The sequence below is a fragment of the Drosophila tropicalis genome, unplaced genomic scaffold, assembly GCF_018151085.1.
Source record: "Drosophila tropicalis isolate 14030-0801.00 unplaced genomic scaffold, ASM1815108v1 contig_878, whole genome shotgun sequence".
NCBI lineage: Eukaryota > Metazoa > Arthropoda > Insecta > Diptera > Drosophilidae > Drosophila > Drosophila tropicalis.
Window position 1 is genome coordinate 7,587,459 of NW_027173374.1, and position 21,130 is coordinate 7,608,588.

The window sequence follows — 21,130 nt, forward strand, 5'->3', positions numbered from 1 at the left end:
TCCTATTAAAATTTATGAAATAATATCTAGTATATATTTTAAAGGTGTTTGAAAAATGTCAACTGGTTGCTAGTCAGAGCCAACTTGAGTCATAAATAAAATTGAAGAAAACAAAAAGGTAAGAGTAAAGCTTATCATGTCGAATTGCAGATACTCTAAGCCAAGTTGGCAAAAAAAAAAAAAAGATCTAGAAATTAAGACAAAATTCTTGGTTAAACGATCTTAACTGAAAATCTTTTCATCTAATGTTTATTTTTTCGATGTGAAGTAAGAGCATTCAAAGGTCATAGCAACTTCCCACATACTTTCATCACACACTCAATTAATTTATGTTTGTTTGTTGTCATTTTGTTTGCGTTTATTATTCTTATTTTTGGCACACGTTGGTTTGCTGACTAATTTAAGTCTCTGACGGGTTTCAGGTCATGATTTGCATAAATTTCCATATCAAGACCGCGGAGTCAAGCAACTATTTTACTTACCCAGACCATGAAGATGTTTCTATGGGCACAGCCGGCGATGAGGCTATTGAAAAGGACTATACAATTGGTATAGGAATAAAATGACCACTGTAACAGCAGCAACAACAACAAGTCCACTTTCAATGCAAATGCCACGCGAGTTTATTGACACTCAAAACGAGGACACTTAAGCGTCAATTCAACTTTAGAAACGTGATATGTATGTACATATGTATATGGGTCACAACAGGATACCGACTGTAAAATAACGTATACGCAATGTTGGTCAGGTCGGTCAACCCTCAAACGATTTGACGTTTAGTTTTTGTATTCGTTATTTTAAATAGAGAAATCGTGATTGTCGCCGCGTTGACTTTACTATTCGACTGTTTGCTTAGAAGTTTGCGCACCAACTGAGACAAGATTGTGGCCAGCGGGCCCGAACAAGTTGCGAAGTTGGTCAGACGAGGCGTCATCGATGGAGCTGTTGCTGCTTCAGAAGCTTGCAACGTCAACTGATCGATCTAGCGTGCCAAGAGGGAGAATCCACTCCGCCCCGCCCGGTTGAAACGATACATATGTGCGTGCTATTTGTACCACACAAAAAAACATGTATTTATCTCTCAATTTTAGTTGGTTTTTTTTTTTTTTTTTGTTTTTACTCTGATGTTATTTTCTAATTGTTCTTAACAATGTTGTTGTTGTTGTTGTTGTTGTTTTTACAATTTATCAATGCTAACACTTGGCAGATGGTTTGCTGTTTCCATTTTCACCATATTAATCAAACATTGCCGCTCATTCAGTATATATACATATATTTGCATATATATCGCCTCTCAAAGCCATCATCAAATCGAAATTTTAGCAGTCTCAGTGAATGTTGTCTTTTTTTTCTCTTCTGTTATTAATAATTAATCATAATTCACCCTTGCAGAAGTTGCAAATGCCTTGACCACAGTCATTACTTTGGGCCATTTGATACCCATTTCAATTGCTTAAATATAGTCTCAAGGTTAACCAATTTTCGAGAATCATTCAAAACTTTATAGTCTAACTTAAGCTTTAAAGTTTGATATAATTTAGATTATAAAGAAAAATAATGGTTAATTCTATGTATCTGCAAGGGTATTATAAGTTCGAATTCAAAAACATATACAATCTGATGGCTTCAATTTTTGCTTGTTTACTTGGCGTTTATTTGCTCATCGTTTTTATAATAATAATAATTATTCATTTTCTTTGTGTTTTGTGCCTTTTTACTGTGGTTTTGAAACCTTATAAATGAAAGGCAAACGCCAGAGAGGCAGAGACGAGACAAGAGAGCGTACAATTGCTTTATTGTTATTACAATTTCTTTTGGTTTTGCTTTTGATTTATATTTCTAGTGATATTCTAGATTATATAGTGTCTCAAAAACACGTGAGCTCTTTGAGTTTCTTTTCAAAAACTGAACTCTTTTTCTTTCCAAAGTGTCTTCAATAGATCTTAAGTATATAAATTTCAATGCACACATGTACATATATATCTATATGACTGAGAAGTCGCCAAAGTTGATCATTTACATACATAAACATGACATTCTGTCAAGACAGTGTTAATTGTTCGATGGCTAAGTGTGTATTGATATTAGCGTGGCTCAAAGTCAAGTGTAGAAAACTAATTGTTTAATAGACAATGAGTATATTAATTTGAGTTGTGTAGTTGTCAAATCGAAGTTAAAAGGGTAGGCAAAATGTTGTCTGCAAAGCTATTTCAAGAGCCAACGAGTTTTATCATCAAAACTTTTGGCAAAAGACTTCAGACTTGCTTCGTTAAAGGTCTTAAGTGGGCCAATACCAAAAGTCTCTTGAAAGAGGTCGTGCACTGCATTTGTTAACTGCAACTAACTGAGATATATGAGTATATATATATATATAAAGTTCAATTTTTTTCTGGGTTTGTTTAAGTTTCTAAAAAAACCAACTGGCCTAAATAAAAAGTCCCTAAATTATTTTTTTTGCTGGAAATTAATAAATTATCCCAAAATAACATCAAATTTAGCAGTGTAAGCTCAGTTATTTTAACTTTCCTTATATTTCTTAGTAAAAACGAATGTTTGCAAAAAATGAATTAATAGATGGATTGGCCGGTTTGCATATCCTTGTAACTCTTTATTGGGGGATATCATATACATATGTATACTTTATACTAATGTCATTAATAGTATCAGATAGGATACAATTTATTACAAGTTGTGTTAACATTTATTTTCAGATGTGTACAAAATGCTCTTGTGGACAATAAAGTTTTGAGAAAATAATAAAAAAGTAATGTGGACTTTTTGAACTTTTTTGATTAAGTTAAAGGTTATAGCTCAGTTAACTGCTCTATCAGATTCCCGTTAACTTTGGTGCCTTTATAAGAAGCTGAGGAAGGGCTCCCTTTTTGAAATTATTTGATATAATTTTGTATTACCGAAAACATTCTCAAAGTTTTTAAGTGTTTTAAACAACATTTTTAAACTATTTCAATGGTCGATCTAGCTTAGACTTTTGGGGGGTCAAGAATCCGCAGATTCTTAATCATGAACATGGCGAATATCTCTTTTTTCTTTCAATACCCATTTTTCGATTGGATCCCCCGAAAGGACTCATCTTGGAAATTGTTTTCAGAAGCACTTTACTTGAGCCACATTCAAAAATTTTCGATATGCCATCGATGGAATTCTGTTTGAAATTTGTTACTTTAATTGATAAATTGAAGTTCTTGAAGGGTTCTGATGATTTATTGCTTTACTTTGATGGTAAAGTACATACATATAATATGTTCTTTGCATTTTGTGTTGGTATGTATATAAATGATTTATTTTGTATATATTTTTGCTGCTTACAAATTAATTCTTGCTGCTGCTGCTGCTCTTCATTTGGGCTAGCTCCATGCAATTGCCACATTCGAAGCCATTGCAAATACAAATACATTACAATACAAGTTACAAGATTACAAGTTTTTTTTGTTTCATTTTTGTTTTGTTTTTTGGTATGGTATACATTTAACAATGACACGGCAACACACATCAAACGACACTGGATATAACAAACAACGAGAACTTACTAGTCTAATTGAAGGTGCCAGGTAATATGTATGTGTTTCACATACACACAAACACACATGCACATACCAATGTGTAAAGGGAGGGAGTGAGTCCTCCCAGCCCAATTCAAATTTTTGTTCTCCTTTTCCGATCATCATTTAATTTTCTCGATTGAATATGCTTCTTTTGCTTCGATTCCAGCTACAACAATTTCCACTCAAGAATTTACATACTTAAAACTTAATATATTAATACATTTTTTTAATATTTTTTTTTTTTTTTGTTTTGTTTGTTTGTTGGTTTCAGCTAACATTTTCAAATGCATTTCACGTGTACAATTTGTTCTACAAAAAATTTGCATCTAAAGTATACGGTTTTTTATTTTTTTGTTTTAAACATTTATATATGTTTATTTAGTTTTCTGTGTGTGTGTTTGTGTGTAAGTGTGTTTTGGTATGTTTGTACGTGTGTTTTTGTGTGTGTATTTAATAAATTTTATAAAAATACTTTCGGTGTTTTTTGTGGTTTTTAACTCAAGAGCCGGGATTGACATTTCTGGGCGAAATCTTCAATCAGAATACAAATACATACACAAATGTTTAATGGATGTTTCTCTAGAAACTAATCCAAATTGGACGTACTAAGACTAAGCCAGCCATACAACAACATATCCTTTATTAATTTGCATTTTCTATTATGTTACGTTAAGTTGTTGTTGTTGTTTGTTTGTGTTATATTTATATATTTTAATTCTTAATCTCATCCAGTTTTGTGATTGTCCATGGTATTTTTATTTTATTCCAATGACCTTTTTTTCTATTTATTATTAGGTTTTTTGTTTTGTTTCCTAAACTGGATCCTGTTGCTTTCTCATTTGCTCTTTTGCAGAAACAACAAATTCGTCTAGACATTTCAGACATAACAACAATATACACTCATAGGTTACGGATTTGCTAATCTCCATGCATCATTTATCTATTATACATAGACGGGATCTCTATATAAGCCAACATTCAATGCGCTCTAAAATTTAACGTCTAAACGACAATTGCTTAAGTCTTTTAGTCTACATTTCTTGTTATCCAAGGAGGGGGGTTTTCTGGGGCAGGGGGTGAGGGGGGTTCTTCTAAGTATTACATACACCAGAGATTGGGCTCTTCTCTGTGACAAATGAGCTCTACATACACATGCATGATTTACAATTAATTTCGATTAGAACTATAGTTAGTGAAAGTATTTTGTATGCATTTAGTTAGTAGGTGAGTGTAATAGCTCGATGTGTGTGTGTGTGTGTGTGGGTGTGTGTGTATGATTATTGTTTGTGAGGGTCTCAAGCTTAGCTTAGCTTTCTCAAAAGGCGGCAAGGTTCAGGTTATTAAGGTTTCTTTTTGCATTTGAAGTTTGTATTCTTTATACTTAATAGGTATATAAAATTATAATTACTATTTCATATTTCTCAATATATTTTATATTTGCTCTGTTTGTGTATGTGTGTGTCCAATTGTTTCTGTAGTATAAGCTTTGTTTATCTATTACCCGTATTTCTAGATTATTTACTTTTAGTTTCTTAGCTTGCATTTTTTTTGGTGTGTTCTTTGTGTGTGTGTGTTTGGTAACAATTTTTGAAAACCTTTCAATACATATAAATGAATACATGGATACATATACACATGTATATACTATACACCTCAATCTCTCAACTATTATATGCTATTTTTTGTTTTGTTTTTTGTTTTCACTTAACATTCTATGTACCTAAACTTACGTAGTTCTTGTAAGGTGTCCGTAGCGGCGTTCATTTCTCATTTCATTTGGCGTGTTTCCAGCGCTCAAAAAATGGTTGAAAAATTGATTTGGCATTAACCAAATGAAACTAAATATTTGAAATTTGAAATAAGTGCGTGTCGATGAGAATGAGTTGTTGGGATGACCTATGCCTGATTCGGATGAGAATTCGATGCTTAATTACTAGATATACATACAAACTTGCATATATGTATATATATATATTAATGTGTGCATGCGTTTGTTTTTCCTGGGTTGCTAACTTGTTTTTTTGTTTTCTTGTTGTTGTTTTCGTCTGTTTTATAAACTTTTACAATCAGTACGGGTGGGTATGCTGTACTTATGCATATATATATGTATATAAATTTATGCTATTTCATACTGACAACAATATTATTTTGGGTTTTTGGGGGCAGGGGAAAGGTTTTTTAGGGAGGCATTGCCTATATTTTGCTTTGGCTTTGGTTTGTTAATACTATTTGTTTAAATATATTTTTTAAATACTCGTAATTTACCTGGTTTTCCTTTTTTAATTTTAACATCAGCTATCAAAATTCTATGCTTTAAATTTTCACACAATTACATAGATTCAATTTCTTTATGTTTTGTTTTGTCTCTTTGTCTTGTTCTGTTTTTTTTTTTTTTTTTTTGGCCGTGCCATATAAATATTTCAAAAATTGCACAAAATAATGGAGGGAGAAAATGGAAGTGGAGGTGGGGGTATTTTGCTTCAAAATTGATTTCAAATCACTAGAAAATTATGTCCAACAATTTTCCAACAAAATGGCTTCTGTTTTCTTAGTGTTGTTGTATAAAATGTATTTCAAAATATTTCAAAATGTTTGCGTGTGTTGTTTGTAGCTTAATTTTTATGTTGCCTACTTCTAAGCGCGCCATCAAAAGTGTACATTTTCTTTGCGATATGTGAAATGTGTGAATGTGACTGATAGATATGTACATAATCCTGGAAATACAATCGAAAATCTTATTTGACCACATTTTCAGCTCTTAGACTCCTTTCTTTGTCAGCTTTCAGGGGAATCAAGTGAACAAGATTCAATAAATATTCAAGCAAATCTTTAAGTTTTGATGGACATTTAAAGCAAACCAAACTTAAAATCCAAATTCTTTAATCGTTAATCTAAAATCATTTGAATTTTACTTTTTGACAAATATTATGACGCACTTAAAATTCAAAATAACAAAAATTAGCTTAACTAAAGTTCTTCATCTCTGATATTCTCAATTTTGTTCTTGTTGCCGAATAAAGTTTGTAGTTTCTGTTTAATTTCATGAAATTTGCAATCATTTTTAAATGAATTTTTGTTCAGTTATAAAATTTGGGAACTCCCCACTTTGTTCTTTTTTATCTATTTTAGCTTGTTCCTTTTTATAAATTGCCCTTTTGTGGAAAAACTTTTTATTGCAGGAAATGATAGAGAAAACATTGCAGACAAGAGTATGTACATATCGGATAGCCTTAGTTAGTTTTCCATAAATTTTCTTTCTATGGCATTCACATGCAGACACACTTACACACATATCCAGATATAGAGAGAAAGGGAGAGAGAGAGACACACAGATACAGACAGATGATATACATACATACATACATAGATAGTTGTGTTAGTTGTAAAAATTTATAATAGTGGAGGGGGAGAGTATCAGTTGTTTGTCGCAAGTTTAATGTGTTTAACTGCTCGAGATGTAGCTCGAATTGGCACATTGAGAACAAATAGATAGACAACAACAACGAATCGTTGCTTAAAAACAGGATGGTGGGAGGGGATTTCATGGCGTATACTTAATGCTTAATGCTTTTACTTATTTACTATTTGCCCTTGTCCCACTCAAACCACTCAACATTTTTTGTATATCTAACAGAAACGGGAGTAGGAAGCACATAGAAATACTACCAAGCAATTGGTTTTTTTTTTTTTTGTGGTTTTTGGTTTTTTGGGTGGGTTAGTTAGACTACTTTTGAGTGTTTTCCAATTTTAAAATATGAAATCGCCGCAATCCATGGCATAGTCAAAGTCCTCGCCACCAATATCATCCACGCCTGATGAATGGAAGTCAAAGCCACCGATATCGGTGTGATAGACGGCACCGCTACACGATGTATCAATTAGATTCGTGCAATGGGTGGTGGGCAGTGCGTGCAGAGTAAAGGTGTCCTCACACTGTGACCAGGTCAGACCGCCGCTCCAGACACCATTCGGCAATGTGGCCCAGCCCCAGCCGTGTCCCCAGGGCAGGGCACAAGCCAACGAGGCTTTCGAATCGGGTCTCTTGCTAAGGATGGCTACGGCCGCATCGCTCTTGATCAAGGGATTCTGATTGTAATTGTATAGGGTCCTTTGGGTTGTTAATGCCGTCGAAGTGCAACGATGATGGCGGCTGCTGCTGTGTGCCGCTGCCTTTCGCTGCTTAACCTCCGATTGGGTGGCCGCTAAACCAAAAAATCCCCACACAAATTAGCAAGGTGCCATACGAAGGTGATAGGACTACTCGTTATTCTCTGTACTTACGTCTAATCCGCACCAATGGACGGCGAAGTACATTCATTAATTGTGGCTTGTCCACCACAAGCTCGATTTGTGGTGGCGGTGGCAGCGTTTTGGTTATGGCATCAATCCAGTCGCTTACTTCCTGCTCGGACTTGGCCAACATCCAGTAGACTTTAGAGCGCTTACGTTGCGAGCCCAGGGCAATCAATTGCGAGACATTAACACCGGCTGGTAATGGCGGTCGTCGTGGTATTTGGCCCGTCCAGTGGGCAATTGCTAGCATTTCAGGGGCCTCCTTTACCAGAATTTTGCCCGACGGCGAGGAACGACCTGGCTCGGTAAACCAAGCCATGGTAGAGTCATCGTACAGCACCACCCATTCCTCTGCCCAGCGACTCCATAGCATTTGCTCTGTAATTAAAAAGTTTACATTCTGAGACCTCAGATATTCTTAGATATTATTGTCTATATAGGTATTGCAAAAGCTCTCAAAACTTCACAAAATCCTTAACTTTTCACATCTGTAACTCAATCAATTCTGGTTTGATCTGAAAACCTGATATCTTCTTCTGCTGATGTGAGTATGAAAGTAAATTTAGACCAATTTTCAGCCAATTTTTAGTCGAGTTCAAAAATGTCTCAAAACTTCTTAAAATTCGTAACCCACTTGCCTCAATAAGTATGCTATTAACATTTGAGTTTGCATATTCCTTCGACGCCACTAAAATTCAATTTAAATGCCGCAAAAAGTATGCTATACTTTTTTTTAATTTTAGAACTAATTGTAAGTTCACAAGAAGAAACTGATATCTAATGCCTGACACTGCTTTAATCAAATTTTAACTGTATTAAAATTTAAATGCTTTTGTCATGATAATTAAAGTTTAAATTAAAATACAAATAAAACATTTTTCAACTATAAATTCAAGAAGCTTCTTTTGCATAAGTCTTATCTAACTTAAGTTGGATAGAATGAATCCGTTTTGAAGCTAAGCAAAACGTAATACGAACAATTATATGACAATGACACATTCGCAGCCTTGGCCAAATCATGAGTAATTACACTTGAATGTGGCCCCCAAAAGAAATCTGTAGCCACTTCCTATGGTTACCATGCCGAAGGACTGCTGTGTCATATCGTTAAGCTGCCACTGCTCAACCACTATAGCTGCTGGCTTTTGAGTCTGGGAGAGTGCAGTTGTACATATTTCTGCTGACTGGACAAATTGTCACAAGAATTTCCCTCCACATCCCCGACTCCTGCCAGGGTCCGTATTCCGCATTTGCTAGTTAGCGTTGATAAGGGTACCTAAAGCATGTGTCCTATAAGTATAGGTAAGTATGTGTTCGTTTGTTCAACCTTTTGTATGTTTATGATGCCACCGGTGGCCTGTTGTCTCGACAACAAATCCAGAATGTTGGAATTTTGTTAATAATTTGGTGTACTTACTTTTGTATCGCAGTAGGTAGCCACCTTTGATTTGCTTTCCGCCAGTGCCAGGACCACCAGAGCCTGATGAAGAAAAAAAATCATAATAAAAAAGGAAATAGGTTAAACTATGCAAAGGCATTCGCAAAGCTCATCTAATCCGTATCCGGTATGACACTGTCCACTGTCCACTGCCCATTGCCCATTGCCCAATGTCATACGATGCCACTAATTGGAAAGGTATGAGCGCTAGTCATTCCCTTTTGAACACGGTCTCGGCATTTCCTCTGTAATCCAACTGAAAACTGAGATTACTGCCCACGCACTCTAGCTGCGAATTTGCAACCAGGCCAACCCAAACACAGACCCAACCACCAACGAATTTTAGACCAAAACTGCAGACACACACACACACACGAATGCAAAATGCAAAATGGTGAGAGACATAAAATTCTAATATGCATTGCTCTCGGTTTGGGTATTTTGAAAGCAGTATAAAAATTGCAGAACAGCAACTCAATTTGTCAGTAGAACCCCGCACCGATCCCCTCCTCCTCCTTCTCTTCCTTTGCTCATGGAATATCGTGTGTGGCTCTCATTTCAAATTCATTACCGACTGGCATCCCATTTATTTGGTCGAGTGCTGAAGCTGATTAAAGGGCAGAGTGCATTCAGCAACGAAGTGAGGAGGGAGAAGGCGGGGCCAATGTGGGGAAAGGGGGAAACGACGCTGTGGTTGACTGAATTAATTATTTTAATAACGATGCTAAGGATTTTCCATATCTAACTGCATGCGTATACATACAACACATACAGAACCCATTCTAATATAATTAAATACTCGATCCAACTCAATTAGAGTCATTAAAAGACTCATTAAATATATAATAAGGACCAAAGAGTTAGTACTGTATATATTATGTATGTATGTGACATGTTTTCTGTTAAACATAGATTTGATAAATTTTAGTTGCGAACATCTCTTTGAGTTCGAACTAAAAACAAATATGTATATTTAGTTAAAGTATACTAAAAGTTTGTCCTAGTTGATTTTAAACTACTTTTCTCTATTGAGTGGTCATTCGATAGTTGGGTTTAAAGCAAATGTAGACACAAAGCCATCTTTGTCCTTATGTGCAAACTTAAGCTTGATTAATATGTATGGGTCATGTATATTCATTTGAGATGGAGAACAAAGACGTTCGACACGTGCTCATACATTCTATATGTTCTCTATTGTTACCATGACAATCACTGGCACACAATGTCTGGTTCAATTTAAAGGTAGGAACAACCTCCCATGTTTGCATATACAATGTACATCTAATTGCTGCAATCCAACAAAAGCCAGAAACGTGTGAAAAGCTTCTTGAATTGAAATTTCAAATTCCATACCCAATTGATTTTAGAGACCTTTAAAGCCAAGATGGAGATAGAGAGACAGAGGGATGAACTGATTATGCTGTGAGTAGCCAGGCGACAATTTCATTTGGCCAACGTTGGCGATAAACTTATACAGCAATTGAAAAGTGCTCGAGGCGTTGGACGGACCGAAGATGGTAGATGAAGGGCGTCGAAAAAGGTTTTCCAACATTCTTTCGTATACACCTCCCCACCAAACCACCCGCTTGTGGCTTGGTCTTCTTTCTCTGCCCCTTTTCGTTTCGAAACGAAAACGTAACGAATCGCAGACGAAAGCGATAGATTATACAGAAGCAATGTGTCGACAGCGAGACGATGACGTTGTGGATTATAGGAGAATGAGGTCGTCGAAGGATACTGCATTGCTTGTGTAAGACACCGAGCGGACATGATGCATATTTGTATGTATGAGTCTGTGTCTGTGTGGGTGTGTATCTGTGTGCGCTGGCCACTTCAACGCATACACTTACATTCACATGACAAAGCTGAAATTGCAAGTAGCTGCAACAGACAACATTCTCTGTCCAGAGCCAAGCCATCTACAAGGAGCATACTGCACAACGTACGGACAAAATACACTCAAAAAAACGAATAATGATGAGAAAATATCTCAACATTTTTGAAATCTTTTATCTCGATTTGATAAATTCAACAAAATAATTAAGGATGTGAAATTGAACAAAATGGCCCAGAAAAGTATGCAATAGAATAACAAAAATATGGAGAAGGAAGCAAATTTTCACACATTTACATCCCAGGATATGTCACTGAGTCAGTTGCACATACTTTAATAATTTTTAAAGTTGTATTTCCCTTAAACCTATTAAATGAATCATATTGAAGAGTCATTTAAAGTATATAAAGTAAGATTTTTATCAAAACTCAGACCAAAACAAATTTTTCCATGTACCTATATATGTATGTTCGACATACAAAGAGTAGGGGTAACTTTTACATGATTTATGTATATGTACACTTTCACATGTGTGTGTGTGTGTGTGTGTGTATGTATGCACATGCCATGGCATCAACTGAGGAGACCTGAGAAGAACTGCAAGCTGAAACTTGTGACCCGATGAGAGGACTGGGAATCTTATTCTCCATGTTTTTGGCCTGTCAACGTAGTCGTTGCCTTTAATTCACTTTCAGTGAGATACACACAGATGCAGTGAAACACACACAGACAGACTGACTCTTCACCGTAGACCGTTTAATGAGTAGGATGTGGGCGATGCGTTGTCTCTACTTAATGATTTAATGCAATGTACGTGTGGTCTGGGGCTACTGGATGTGGGGCGTGGCAAGAATAATGCAACCGCATTCAGAATTCCGCTTGATAAGTTGATCCCGGGGTGTGGATGTTGATTGCAACTGTATGAGTATGTGTGTGGGTGGTTGGGTGATTGTTGGTGGCATATAACGAGCAGGTCAACATAGCCATGGAGAGAGAGAGAGTGCAGGAGATATGGAGAAAGTGAAAAGTGAGAGTGGGGCAAACAAAAAAGAGCGACAAAACAAGAGAAAGTGAGTGGGAGCGAGAGAGAGAGAGAGAGAGAAACAGAGAGAGTGGGGCAGACTGATATATACTGGCGGCTGCTGCTGCGCCTGTGTGCGAATTCATTGAGAAAAATAGGCAAAGGCAAAAAACGAGTTCAAGGGTTTTCCGCCAAATGAGGACAAGCCGCCTGCGTTTTCTTGTGTTTTTTGTTTTTTTGGGTGGGTTTTTATTTAGGGCTGTGGCTCTCGGCTCGACACAGTTTTCCCTCATACTTACCCGAGGCCTGAGGCTGCTGCAATTGCATTTGGTGCGGATGCTGCATGAAGGAGAACTCCGTATCGTTGCTCCTGGACTTTACTTTGGTGCACATGGAGAACATTTTGTTGTGTGTGTTGGGTTTCTTAATTGGCGTTTTTGGTTTGATAATATATATATATATATTATGGCAGCTTTTTGGTTTTTTTTTTTTTTGTGACGTCGTCCTCAGTTCCAGTTAATGAAAGGAGCGTGATGTCAGCATCAGTATAAAGACGCCTTATCAATACATAAAACACAAAACGAACACACACAGACACAGACACACGCACACACACGCAGACACACACTGATGCTGGCACACGAGTGTTAACTGCTTTCGCTTTCCTTTTGGCCGTAGATGTGTTTTTTTTTTCGTGTTGAGTTCTCTTCCCGCTAGCAACGCCTTTTTTTTTTTTTGTTATTTTGTTGTTGTGGGTATGATGGATGCTTCAATCTTAATGAATCTTAGCAATGGAGATGGAAATGAAAAAGGTCTGTAGATGACATTGACTGTGTTAATTAGATTTCCAATTGCTCAAGACAGAGGAGCCCATTCAGATGTGGATAGGAGCCAATATGTCCATGTTCTGTCCGGCAGGCACATGGATTGCAATGGTTAATGTGTAAATTAATATGGAATGGGATGGGATGAGGCCTGGCGCCTGCCACTCAATCACAGTTTGGACAGTTGAATAATGAATCGAATTCGGTTACAGTTGGTTGTTGTTGTTGTCGTCGCTATCTCAATTAAACTTTTGGTTTTTATTTTTTCTGTTTTCCTTTTCTTTTGTATTCGGTTTTTTTTCTCTTTTTTGTTGTTGGCTTGCTGCTCCTGCGGATGTGTGTGATATTGTGGACTTTTGTGGATGAAATGGCAGCAATGCAATTGTTATCCGGTGGCACACCTCTGCTTGGATAGACGGCCGAAACTCGACTGAAATATAAAATGATGGCAGCCGAAAGGATGCCGTAACTCGTAACACGCATTCGTTTCATAGCCGAAGCTTCCAAAAAGCCGAAAGCTTTTCGTTTAGGACTAGGACAACTTATTGGCGGCAGACACAGACGCTGGCTGGTGGCTGGTGGCGGGCGGCGTTCACCTCTGCCCCTGCAACCGCTCTTGCTGCTGCTTCTGTTTTGGTGTCCTTCAATGTCCTGGCGGCAAACGAACCCGCCAACAGATGACAGGCAGCGACGACAACGTTTCTTACTTTCGTTTCGAGCTTTCCTTTTTTTTTACAATCTCTTTCGTTGTTGTTTTTTTTTTGTCTTTTTTGTTGTATCCCTGATGTTTGGGTACAGGTTTTGGGTTGTCTTCAGTTTCGTATATCGTTTCACGACTCCATTGTGAAACGGAGACGGGGAATGTGGACGGGGACAGTGGCAGGAAAGCTGCTGGCAACATCTGCTCAGCCCAGTGATAATCGGTTATAATGCCTTGTACCACTATTCAAATGGGCGGCAAGTAAATAAACAGTACTTAGTACACTCTGAACACTTGCCGAACTCAATTTTTTGGGTCGAACCGCAGCTGTCACTAGAATGCCTTCCAATACACATAAAATCTAAAGACATGGCTCAAGGAGATACCTAGTAAACATGACCTAAATTAAGAGACTTCTGCACGACTCGAAAGTGAATTAATTAACTTAATTTGATTCCAAGTAGACTCTAAAAAGTTGTCCAAGACTAACTAGATGGCAAAAAAACAACCAACTTTCAAATGACTTTAAAGTGCTTTATGTATGTGGACAAAAGAAAATCAAATCATGTTAGCTACAGTGGTGGATTTTCTGACTTTTCGACTGACTTTTTGGCACTTATCACCATTCCCTTTAACAAAGTGGAGTGAACTCCTCGAAAATAAGAATTAGACATAGAAACGAAAGAGAACCTCGCCGAGAATTTGGCAAACGAAAAAGCAAACTCCCTTTTAGATTCTCAAAACTGGGCTCCAATTGAACTATGTACATACATATATAGTTTTAAGTACCCCGTTTTAATCCTTGATTAATCCTAAATAGGCTCTAACTTAAAGCAAACCTAAATTGTGTTGATAGTTGGATTTAAATCGTTTCAATTATGAATGCAGTTTGAGTTTTCTTATTTTTCAATGGAATTGCTAATAAGCTTATTTTTCTAGTTGCATTCACTTGGCTCAAAAATCCATGTCGGCAATGAGGTCCATAATTGGCTTATAGTATATAAAATAATAGATTCCACTTCTTGATGCAGTTAAAGCACTTTGAGAGGGTTTTACGAATCAGTTCAAATAATTGGATAGAGCATATTAATTGTGGCCTAGAAAACAATTTTTTTGTATGTATTGTAAAGGGATTCATGGACAGAGATCGTACAATAAACAAGCAGCACTATCAAAGCTTCACCTGAAAGCACTTAGCATCCATCCACATCTCCCCCTAAGGATTGCCGCTTTCATTGCCGGGCATATCGTAGTCATCTGTCGGGTTCACATGGGTCGATGTTGATGTCGATGTTGATGTTGACGTTGGTTTAGTTTTCGTTCGTGCTTTTGCATGTAAAACCAACCTGAAATCACTTAATCAGTTTATGCAGCAAAAATGCTTTGGAAGGTGGGAGATGGGAGGTTGGTTATAGGACGACAACAAAGGAGCACAAATGGTGCCTGCTGTTGTTGGTCTTCCAGCTCACTCACTCTCTATCTTTCTTTCTCTTTCTCTCTCTCTCTGTTGAAACGTAATGCCTTTGTAAGTGGCATTAATTTGATGCCACTGCCATTGCCATTGCTTGGTACTGGGTCCTGATTTTCTTTACTGCAATAATAAATCAATTTTAAGTTCATTTCTTGTATGACAGAGAGTGTTTGGTTGAGTTGTGTTGTCGCGGTAGAGAGCTCCAAGGTCTGGGCGTTTTCACTTTCGGTTTCCAATTACAACACACAACACACACACACACACACACTCACACACACACACACACACACTCGCTCTCGCTTTGCAAAGCACACGCATATAAATACATATGTTTGTATGTGTGTACATATGAGAATTTAAAGTGCGGCCTGGTTGTAGGGTTTGTGTCCTAGTATTAGGACATCATCAGATAGAGAGATAGATCCAGCTCACGCCCATACTCCTGACCGTGACACAATTCTGTTGGTTGGGCCAAATAGCAACAGCGTCTAGCATATTTTCACATGTTGGGTACATAACTGCGACCTGCTCTATATTTTCTTAAATACAATTTGAGCAAAACAAAAAAAGCATTGCCGAATATTTTCTCTTACCAAGGTAAGAGGATATTGGGGTCAACATATTGTATTTTTACTTTCAATTGATTTACTTTCTCGGCTGCGATTATCAGGGGTTTTATTATCAATTTTTGTGATTTGATTTAAGGCTCTACCTTGTACAATACAATACAATACAATGATATATTACATTTTCTTTTTCCTTTTGCTGTGTCTTGTGTGTTCGTAAGTGTGTGTGTGTGTGTGTGTGTGAAGGTGTGCGTGTGTGGGTGTGGGGGGCATAACAACAGATTGCCTTATAGCCTTGTAAAAGTTTCCTTAACTTTACCCGCAGTTGGGTAATTAACATTTTGATGAACAAATTTATGCACCGTGAAAACGACTTGCAAAACTTTGTTAGCCACGTTTTTTTTCTTTCTGTTTCTAAAATGTGAAAATTATTAATACAAAGAAATGAAAAATGGAAACCTTAAAGAGTTAGGGGTGTAGCTAACACTGAGAAATATCTATATATATATATATATATATCCACCCAAATGATGGGCGAATGTTGCTTTTCCTTTTTTATGGAACAATTGTACACAATTGATATAGACATATCAATATATTGCATATATGCAATCTAAAGGCCATAATTACATACAAATATGTTGCTTAGTTTAATAAAAATTAGGTACATACATATACAGTTCATTACTATAACATGTTACAAATGGGTTTTGTTTTTGTATTTTATCTAAAGAAGATGTTGCATCTTCTCGCTTCCTCTTTGATTCTTTTTCGTGCTGCAGCACGGCTCCAACTAACATTCGCTAAAAGCCAAAAAATTATGCTACTGTGGTTTGTTTTGAATTCTTTTGGTTGTTCAATCGCGTAATACTCAAAATGTGTTCAGGGGGGAGGGGGTATTTAACAACTAAATGAGAGGGTGAGTTTTTTTTGTTTGTTTTGGAGTTTCGTTTTCGCTAAGGACACAAAGTGCATAACATTTAAACGTTGTGTGGTTGACATACTAAAAAAAACACGAATAAAAATTAAAGAAAAATAAAAAAAAAAACGGGACAAAAAGAGTAAACTAGATGACGAGTAATGTAAAATCGTGGTGGCCTCCGCTTCCGGTTCCGTTTAGTTTTGCAAAGCGGCGCGCAGTAGGCTGTCCAATGTAAACTGAATGGTGCCACTGGCAGTTGCCTGTAAAACGGATGGCGGCTTGGGCAATGCCGGAAACTTGGTTGTGGGTGGTCCTGTCGCTTCAGTGATGTTGCTGGTGCTGCTCAGGCATTCCCTTCCAGTGACCAGCAATGGCGTCGTCGTCGGCATCGGTGTCGGCGTTGGCGGCGCCTGTGCTTCCTCTTGGTCCGTTACAGGCACCGATGCTGAACTTTTTTCTGATGGTGAGCAAACAGCTGGGAGAAGAGGACTCTGTTTGCCGTCGGGCGGTAATTTGGCATTATTTTCCTCTTTGGGTTCTACAGACTCATCCTGCTGCTTATTTTGTTGTTGTTGTTGCTGTTGTTGTTGCTGTTGTTGTTGCTGCTGTTGTTGCTGCTGTTGATGTGCAATCGCCGTATTGACCTTGTTCCACAGGTTGCTGATGACTGCCGTATCCTTGCCAGCTGCTGCCGTTCGCTTGGCAATCTTTTCAATAAAACTCTCCGGCTCCGTTACCACATTTGGCTGTTCACTTTCGGTTCGTGTGTGGGATGTGAGACGCGGACGCATCTGGGGACGCTCTGCAGGCAACTCTGGTAAGGTAGCGGATACGGCCCGTCCTTGACTCACGAGCTCTAACATAATACGACGGGTAATGCCTTGTACAAGAGGTTTCTTTTCTTCAGTTATATAATCTTCCCATATCTTTGGCTTATTCTCATCGTTTGAGGAAGCAGGTCGACGCAGCTTAGCTCTCATACTGTCAACCGCTGGAGTTGCACTAGGCTGCTGTTGCTGCTGTTGTTGTTGCTGTTGTTGTTGTTGCTGTTGTTGTTGTTGTTGTGGTGGTTGTTGCTGTGATCCAGAAGCATCTGCCTTAAAACTGGGGATGTCGTAGACAAAGTCTTTGTTGACTGCCTTTACACGCCTGCGAATGGGTCGTTTTTCTGCCGTCTGTTCACCGGATTCCGGAGAGATCTGAGAACGCGACTTGCGACGCTTTTTGCTTGGTGTGGGCTCTACAGGTTCCGTATCAGGTTCTTCTTTGATTACAACGTCTTCCAAACTGGGACTTGTCTCTGTTATAGTCTTGGAACGCTTTGACCGCTTCTCGGAGGCTTTCGGTGTTGCTTTGATCTCAGTTGCCGACGATGTTTCCTCTGGCTGAGCTGTGTTTTGCGCATCCAAGAGCACAATATCGCCATCCACATCGTCACGTGAATACTCACACTCGTGGGTGGACACATACTTCTCTGTGAGCATCTCACGATCTCCATCTATCTTGTGGATAAAACCCAAATGATTGATGATATCATAGCGCCGAAAAGCACGATAATCGCACAAAGTGCATCCAAATCGACGGGCTCGATAGTGGAACATGGATATGTGCCGACGTAAGTTGCCAAGTGCATTGAACTGCTTGTGACAGATCTTACAACGGCAGCGCATCTGTTTCTCTATGGGCACAGTTCGTTTCTTTTTGCCCTTAACTTTGCTGATGCTCTCCTCGGCAAGTGGTTCTGGATCGGGCTCTCGACCTTCGTCATCATCTTCGCTATTGGAGGCCTCATCGCTGGCCGAGTCGCTCTCGTTTTGCAATTGCAACTTGTCCAGCGAAACGGTCTGCAGTCCAGCTGCAAAGGATTCACTTTCTTCGGCAAGATCGGCAAACATTTCATTTAAAGCATTCGAATCCGATTCGCCAGCTTGCTCCAGCGATTGGTCTAGTTTTATGTTGTCCACACCGAGAGTTGTTTCAGCGGCATTAGCTGGATCAGATTCATCATTGGCGTCTAAGCTGGAAGCAAGACTGCTCTTCTGTTTTAGTCTCAATCCTTTTACATTGGGAGCTGGCTTGGCCAGAGCCTCCTGTTTAGCCCGACAGTTTAGTAAATGGGTGGACAAGGCAGCCCGTCGCTCGAATGATTTCTCACAGTAAATACACAGCGACATTATCTTCCGTTGTTCTCTTCCCTCATTTACCAGCTCTGGTACATGACCCACCACATCATCTGATAACTGCAGACGCTTGAGCTCACGGCTTGGACCCTTGGGTTGTATGTCGCCCTGTTGCACACGACGCTTTAGGATCGTATTACGCATCATTCGAATCCGCCTCGTGGGTTTTCTGTGTATAGAGTATAGTATAGTATAGACAAAAGTCAGACGTAAATTGAAACGAGGGGTAAACAATTTGAAAATTAATGGATCAAGTTAAAAGTATAAACAAATAAAACTGGAGAAAAACAACGATCCAAACACGAATGTTTAGAACAAAAAATTCCACTTTTATTTACGGTTTATATACGGTTAAGGGTAAAATTGTATACCAGAGAACCACCGACTAGAACTGATGATTCATTAATTCTAAGAACGTCTATTATTACATATTAGCTTCTTAGGCGTTTAGCAAAACAAAAAGGTTAAATTATTATTACCCTATTAAGAGCTTTTAAAGATTATCATTAACCCGAATTAGTTAGTTTTAATATTCCCATCGAATAAATTCTTTTATATCTTAGTTTTACATACTTGTGATCCTTTGAAAGATGTCGTATTACGGCTGCTGCTTGCAGGAAAGTCAACGAACACGCTGGACACTGAAAAACGAAAGCCGATGACGAATGATGTTTCTGGATGTGCACTTCGAGAGTTTTGTGCGTCTGAAATGTGAGGTTGCCTAAAATGAAAGAACATTCATTCGTACCAATTTTCAGAGCCTACTCGGCAAGAGCATTTCATTCCCTTACAAATCTCACAGAATATGCTGGTCTCAGCGTCATCGCTAATTGACTGTTCACCAGTTTCACCCGAATCGCTGCCGCCGCTTCGACGTTCTGATTTATGGTTGCCTTGATCGCTCACAACGGCCTTGCCATCTGGTCCGACAACAGTGTCTTCAGGATTGAGCATGTGATGAACTTCATTAACCTCCGTCTTTATGCTGTCGTCGTGATCGACTTTGATGGTCTGATAGACAGCCTGGCTAGATGTGGGCACTGGCTCCAGCTGAAGAACTGTGGGCGATGAACGCATTGCTGAGGTAGCCTTTTCCCGCCGCAGCCGTTCAATCACACCGCTTAGATCACGTATACCGCCGCGCATCGGTCGTACCTCACGAGGCACTGGAGAGCAACCAGTGCTGCGACTGCGGAGCATGTACTCAATGTCCTGTGTCGATGGGCCACTGCCACTGCCACCACCTCTGCCTCCGCTTTGAATTATCATTGTGGAGTTATGATCCTAAAATACATGAAAATTCATAATAAGTATTGTTTTGGTGCAAGTTCAATTAAATATTCTTTATTTATTGTTCTTTACTGATCCAAACTCACTGTGTATCCGCCATTCTGACTCGCTGAGCGGGCGCTAATGCAGCAGAAGACACGCTTGTGGCTGATGAAATTCGCCAAACTGCGAAACATATTCCGACACACATCGCATTCATAGATAAGACTGCATTCTTGGCTGAGCAAACGTCGCACCTGGAACGGAAAAGATGGCATCACTTTAGGCAAATCAACCACATAGTAAATCCACACATTCATGCTCATCCAACAGTGAGGATTATAGTTTATTTTAGTTAGTGTAAACAAATTGAATCTAGGAATCTAGCTTGGAAACCGCCATTCATTGTCAAAGGTGCGTCACGTAGGCACACTAACACATCATCATGAACATCATGATATATCGATTCCTTACCTCATTAGTGCCATCCTCGTAGGCACGGCGAGCCTCCTCGAATCCAGAGTAGGCCGTTGTTAGCGGACGCTGGAGCAAGCTAATATCGCTATTGTCAACATTATGCTTATCTGTCCTTGTCCCAGTGCTCTGCATCTGGTTTTGGTTCGTTATGGCGAGTTTGAAAGTATCCGAGTTGCAACGTGAGCTGCGTTTTTTCATCATGAGTTATTTTAGTTACTTTTGCTCGCCACCGGGGCGGTATTCTTTTAATTGAACAAAACACCTTTAATTTTTCACTTTTTTTTGGTCCTGCTTTGGATCTTAGCTCCAAATTACTAATTACACATTGTTTGTCTTTCAATTGGACTCACGCCTACATCTTGCGATTTCATATTCCTATTCCCGGATACTTCCCCAATATTCATGGATAAGTGCACCCACTATTTTCGGATAAAGCGGCACTTAACTATGGCAAAGTAGAAAATACTTAAGTTAGGTATTACGCAGATACAACTTTAGTAGAATGCGGAGGAAAATGAAAACACCTGGACAATGACTTGAAAGTACTCTATAAGATTAAACTAATTTAC

The 21,130-nt window shown here is 38.5% G+C and overlaps 2 protein-coding genes across 2 annotated transcripts; both read right to left on the bottom strand.

Moving 5' to 3' along the window:
* Positions 1–2,582: 2,582 nt before the first annotated feature.
* LOC137585084 (uncharacterized) lies at positions 2,583–13,424 on the bottom strand. Its single transcript, XM_068300735.1, has 4 exons — positions 12,452–13,424; positions 9,277–9,339; positions 7,848–8,237; positions 2,583–7,768 (listed from the first exon to the last, which is right to left on the bottom strand). Exons 1-4 carry the CDS (start codon positions 12,552–12,554, stop codon positions 7,314–7,316), a joined length of 1,011 nt encoding a protein of 336 aa, XP_068156836.1. The 5' UTR covers positions 12,555–13,424; the 3' UTR covers positions 2,583–7,313.
* Positions 13,425–15,805: 2,381 nt separating this feature from the next.
* On the bottom strand, positions 15,806–20,953 carry LOC137584645 (uncharacterized). Its single transcript, XM_068300154.1, has 5 exons — positions 20,559–20,953; positions 20,192–20,341; positions 19,607–20,099; positions 19,389–19,536; positions 15,806–18,984 (listed from the first exon to the last, which is right to left on the bottom strand). The coding sequence occupies exons 1-5, from the start codon at positions 20,760–20,762 to the stop codon at positions 16,830–16,832; spliced, it is 3,150 nt and encodes a 1,049-aa protein (XP_068156255.1). The 5' UTR covers positions 20,763–20,953; the 3' UTR covers positions 15,806–16,829.
* Between the last annotated feature and the right edge of the window lie 177 nt (positions 20,954–21,130).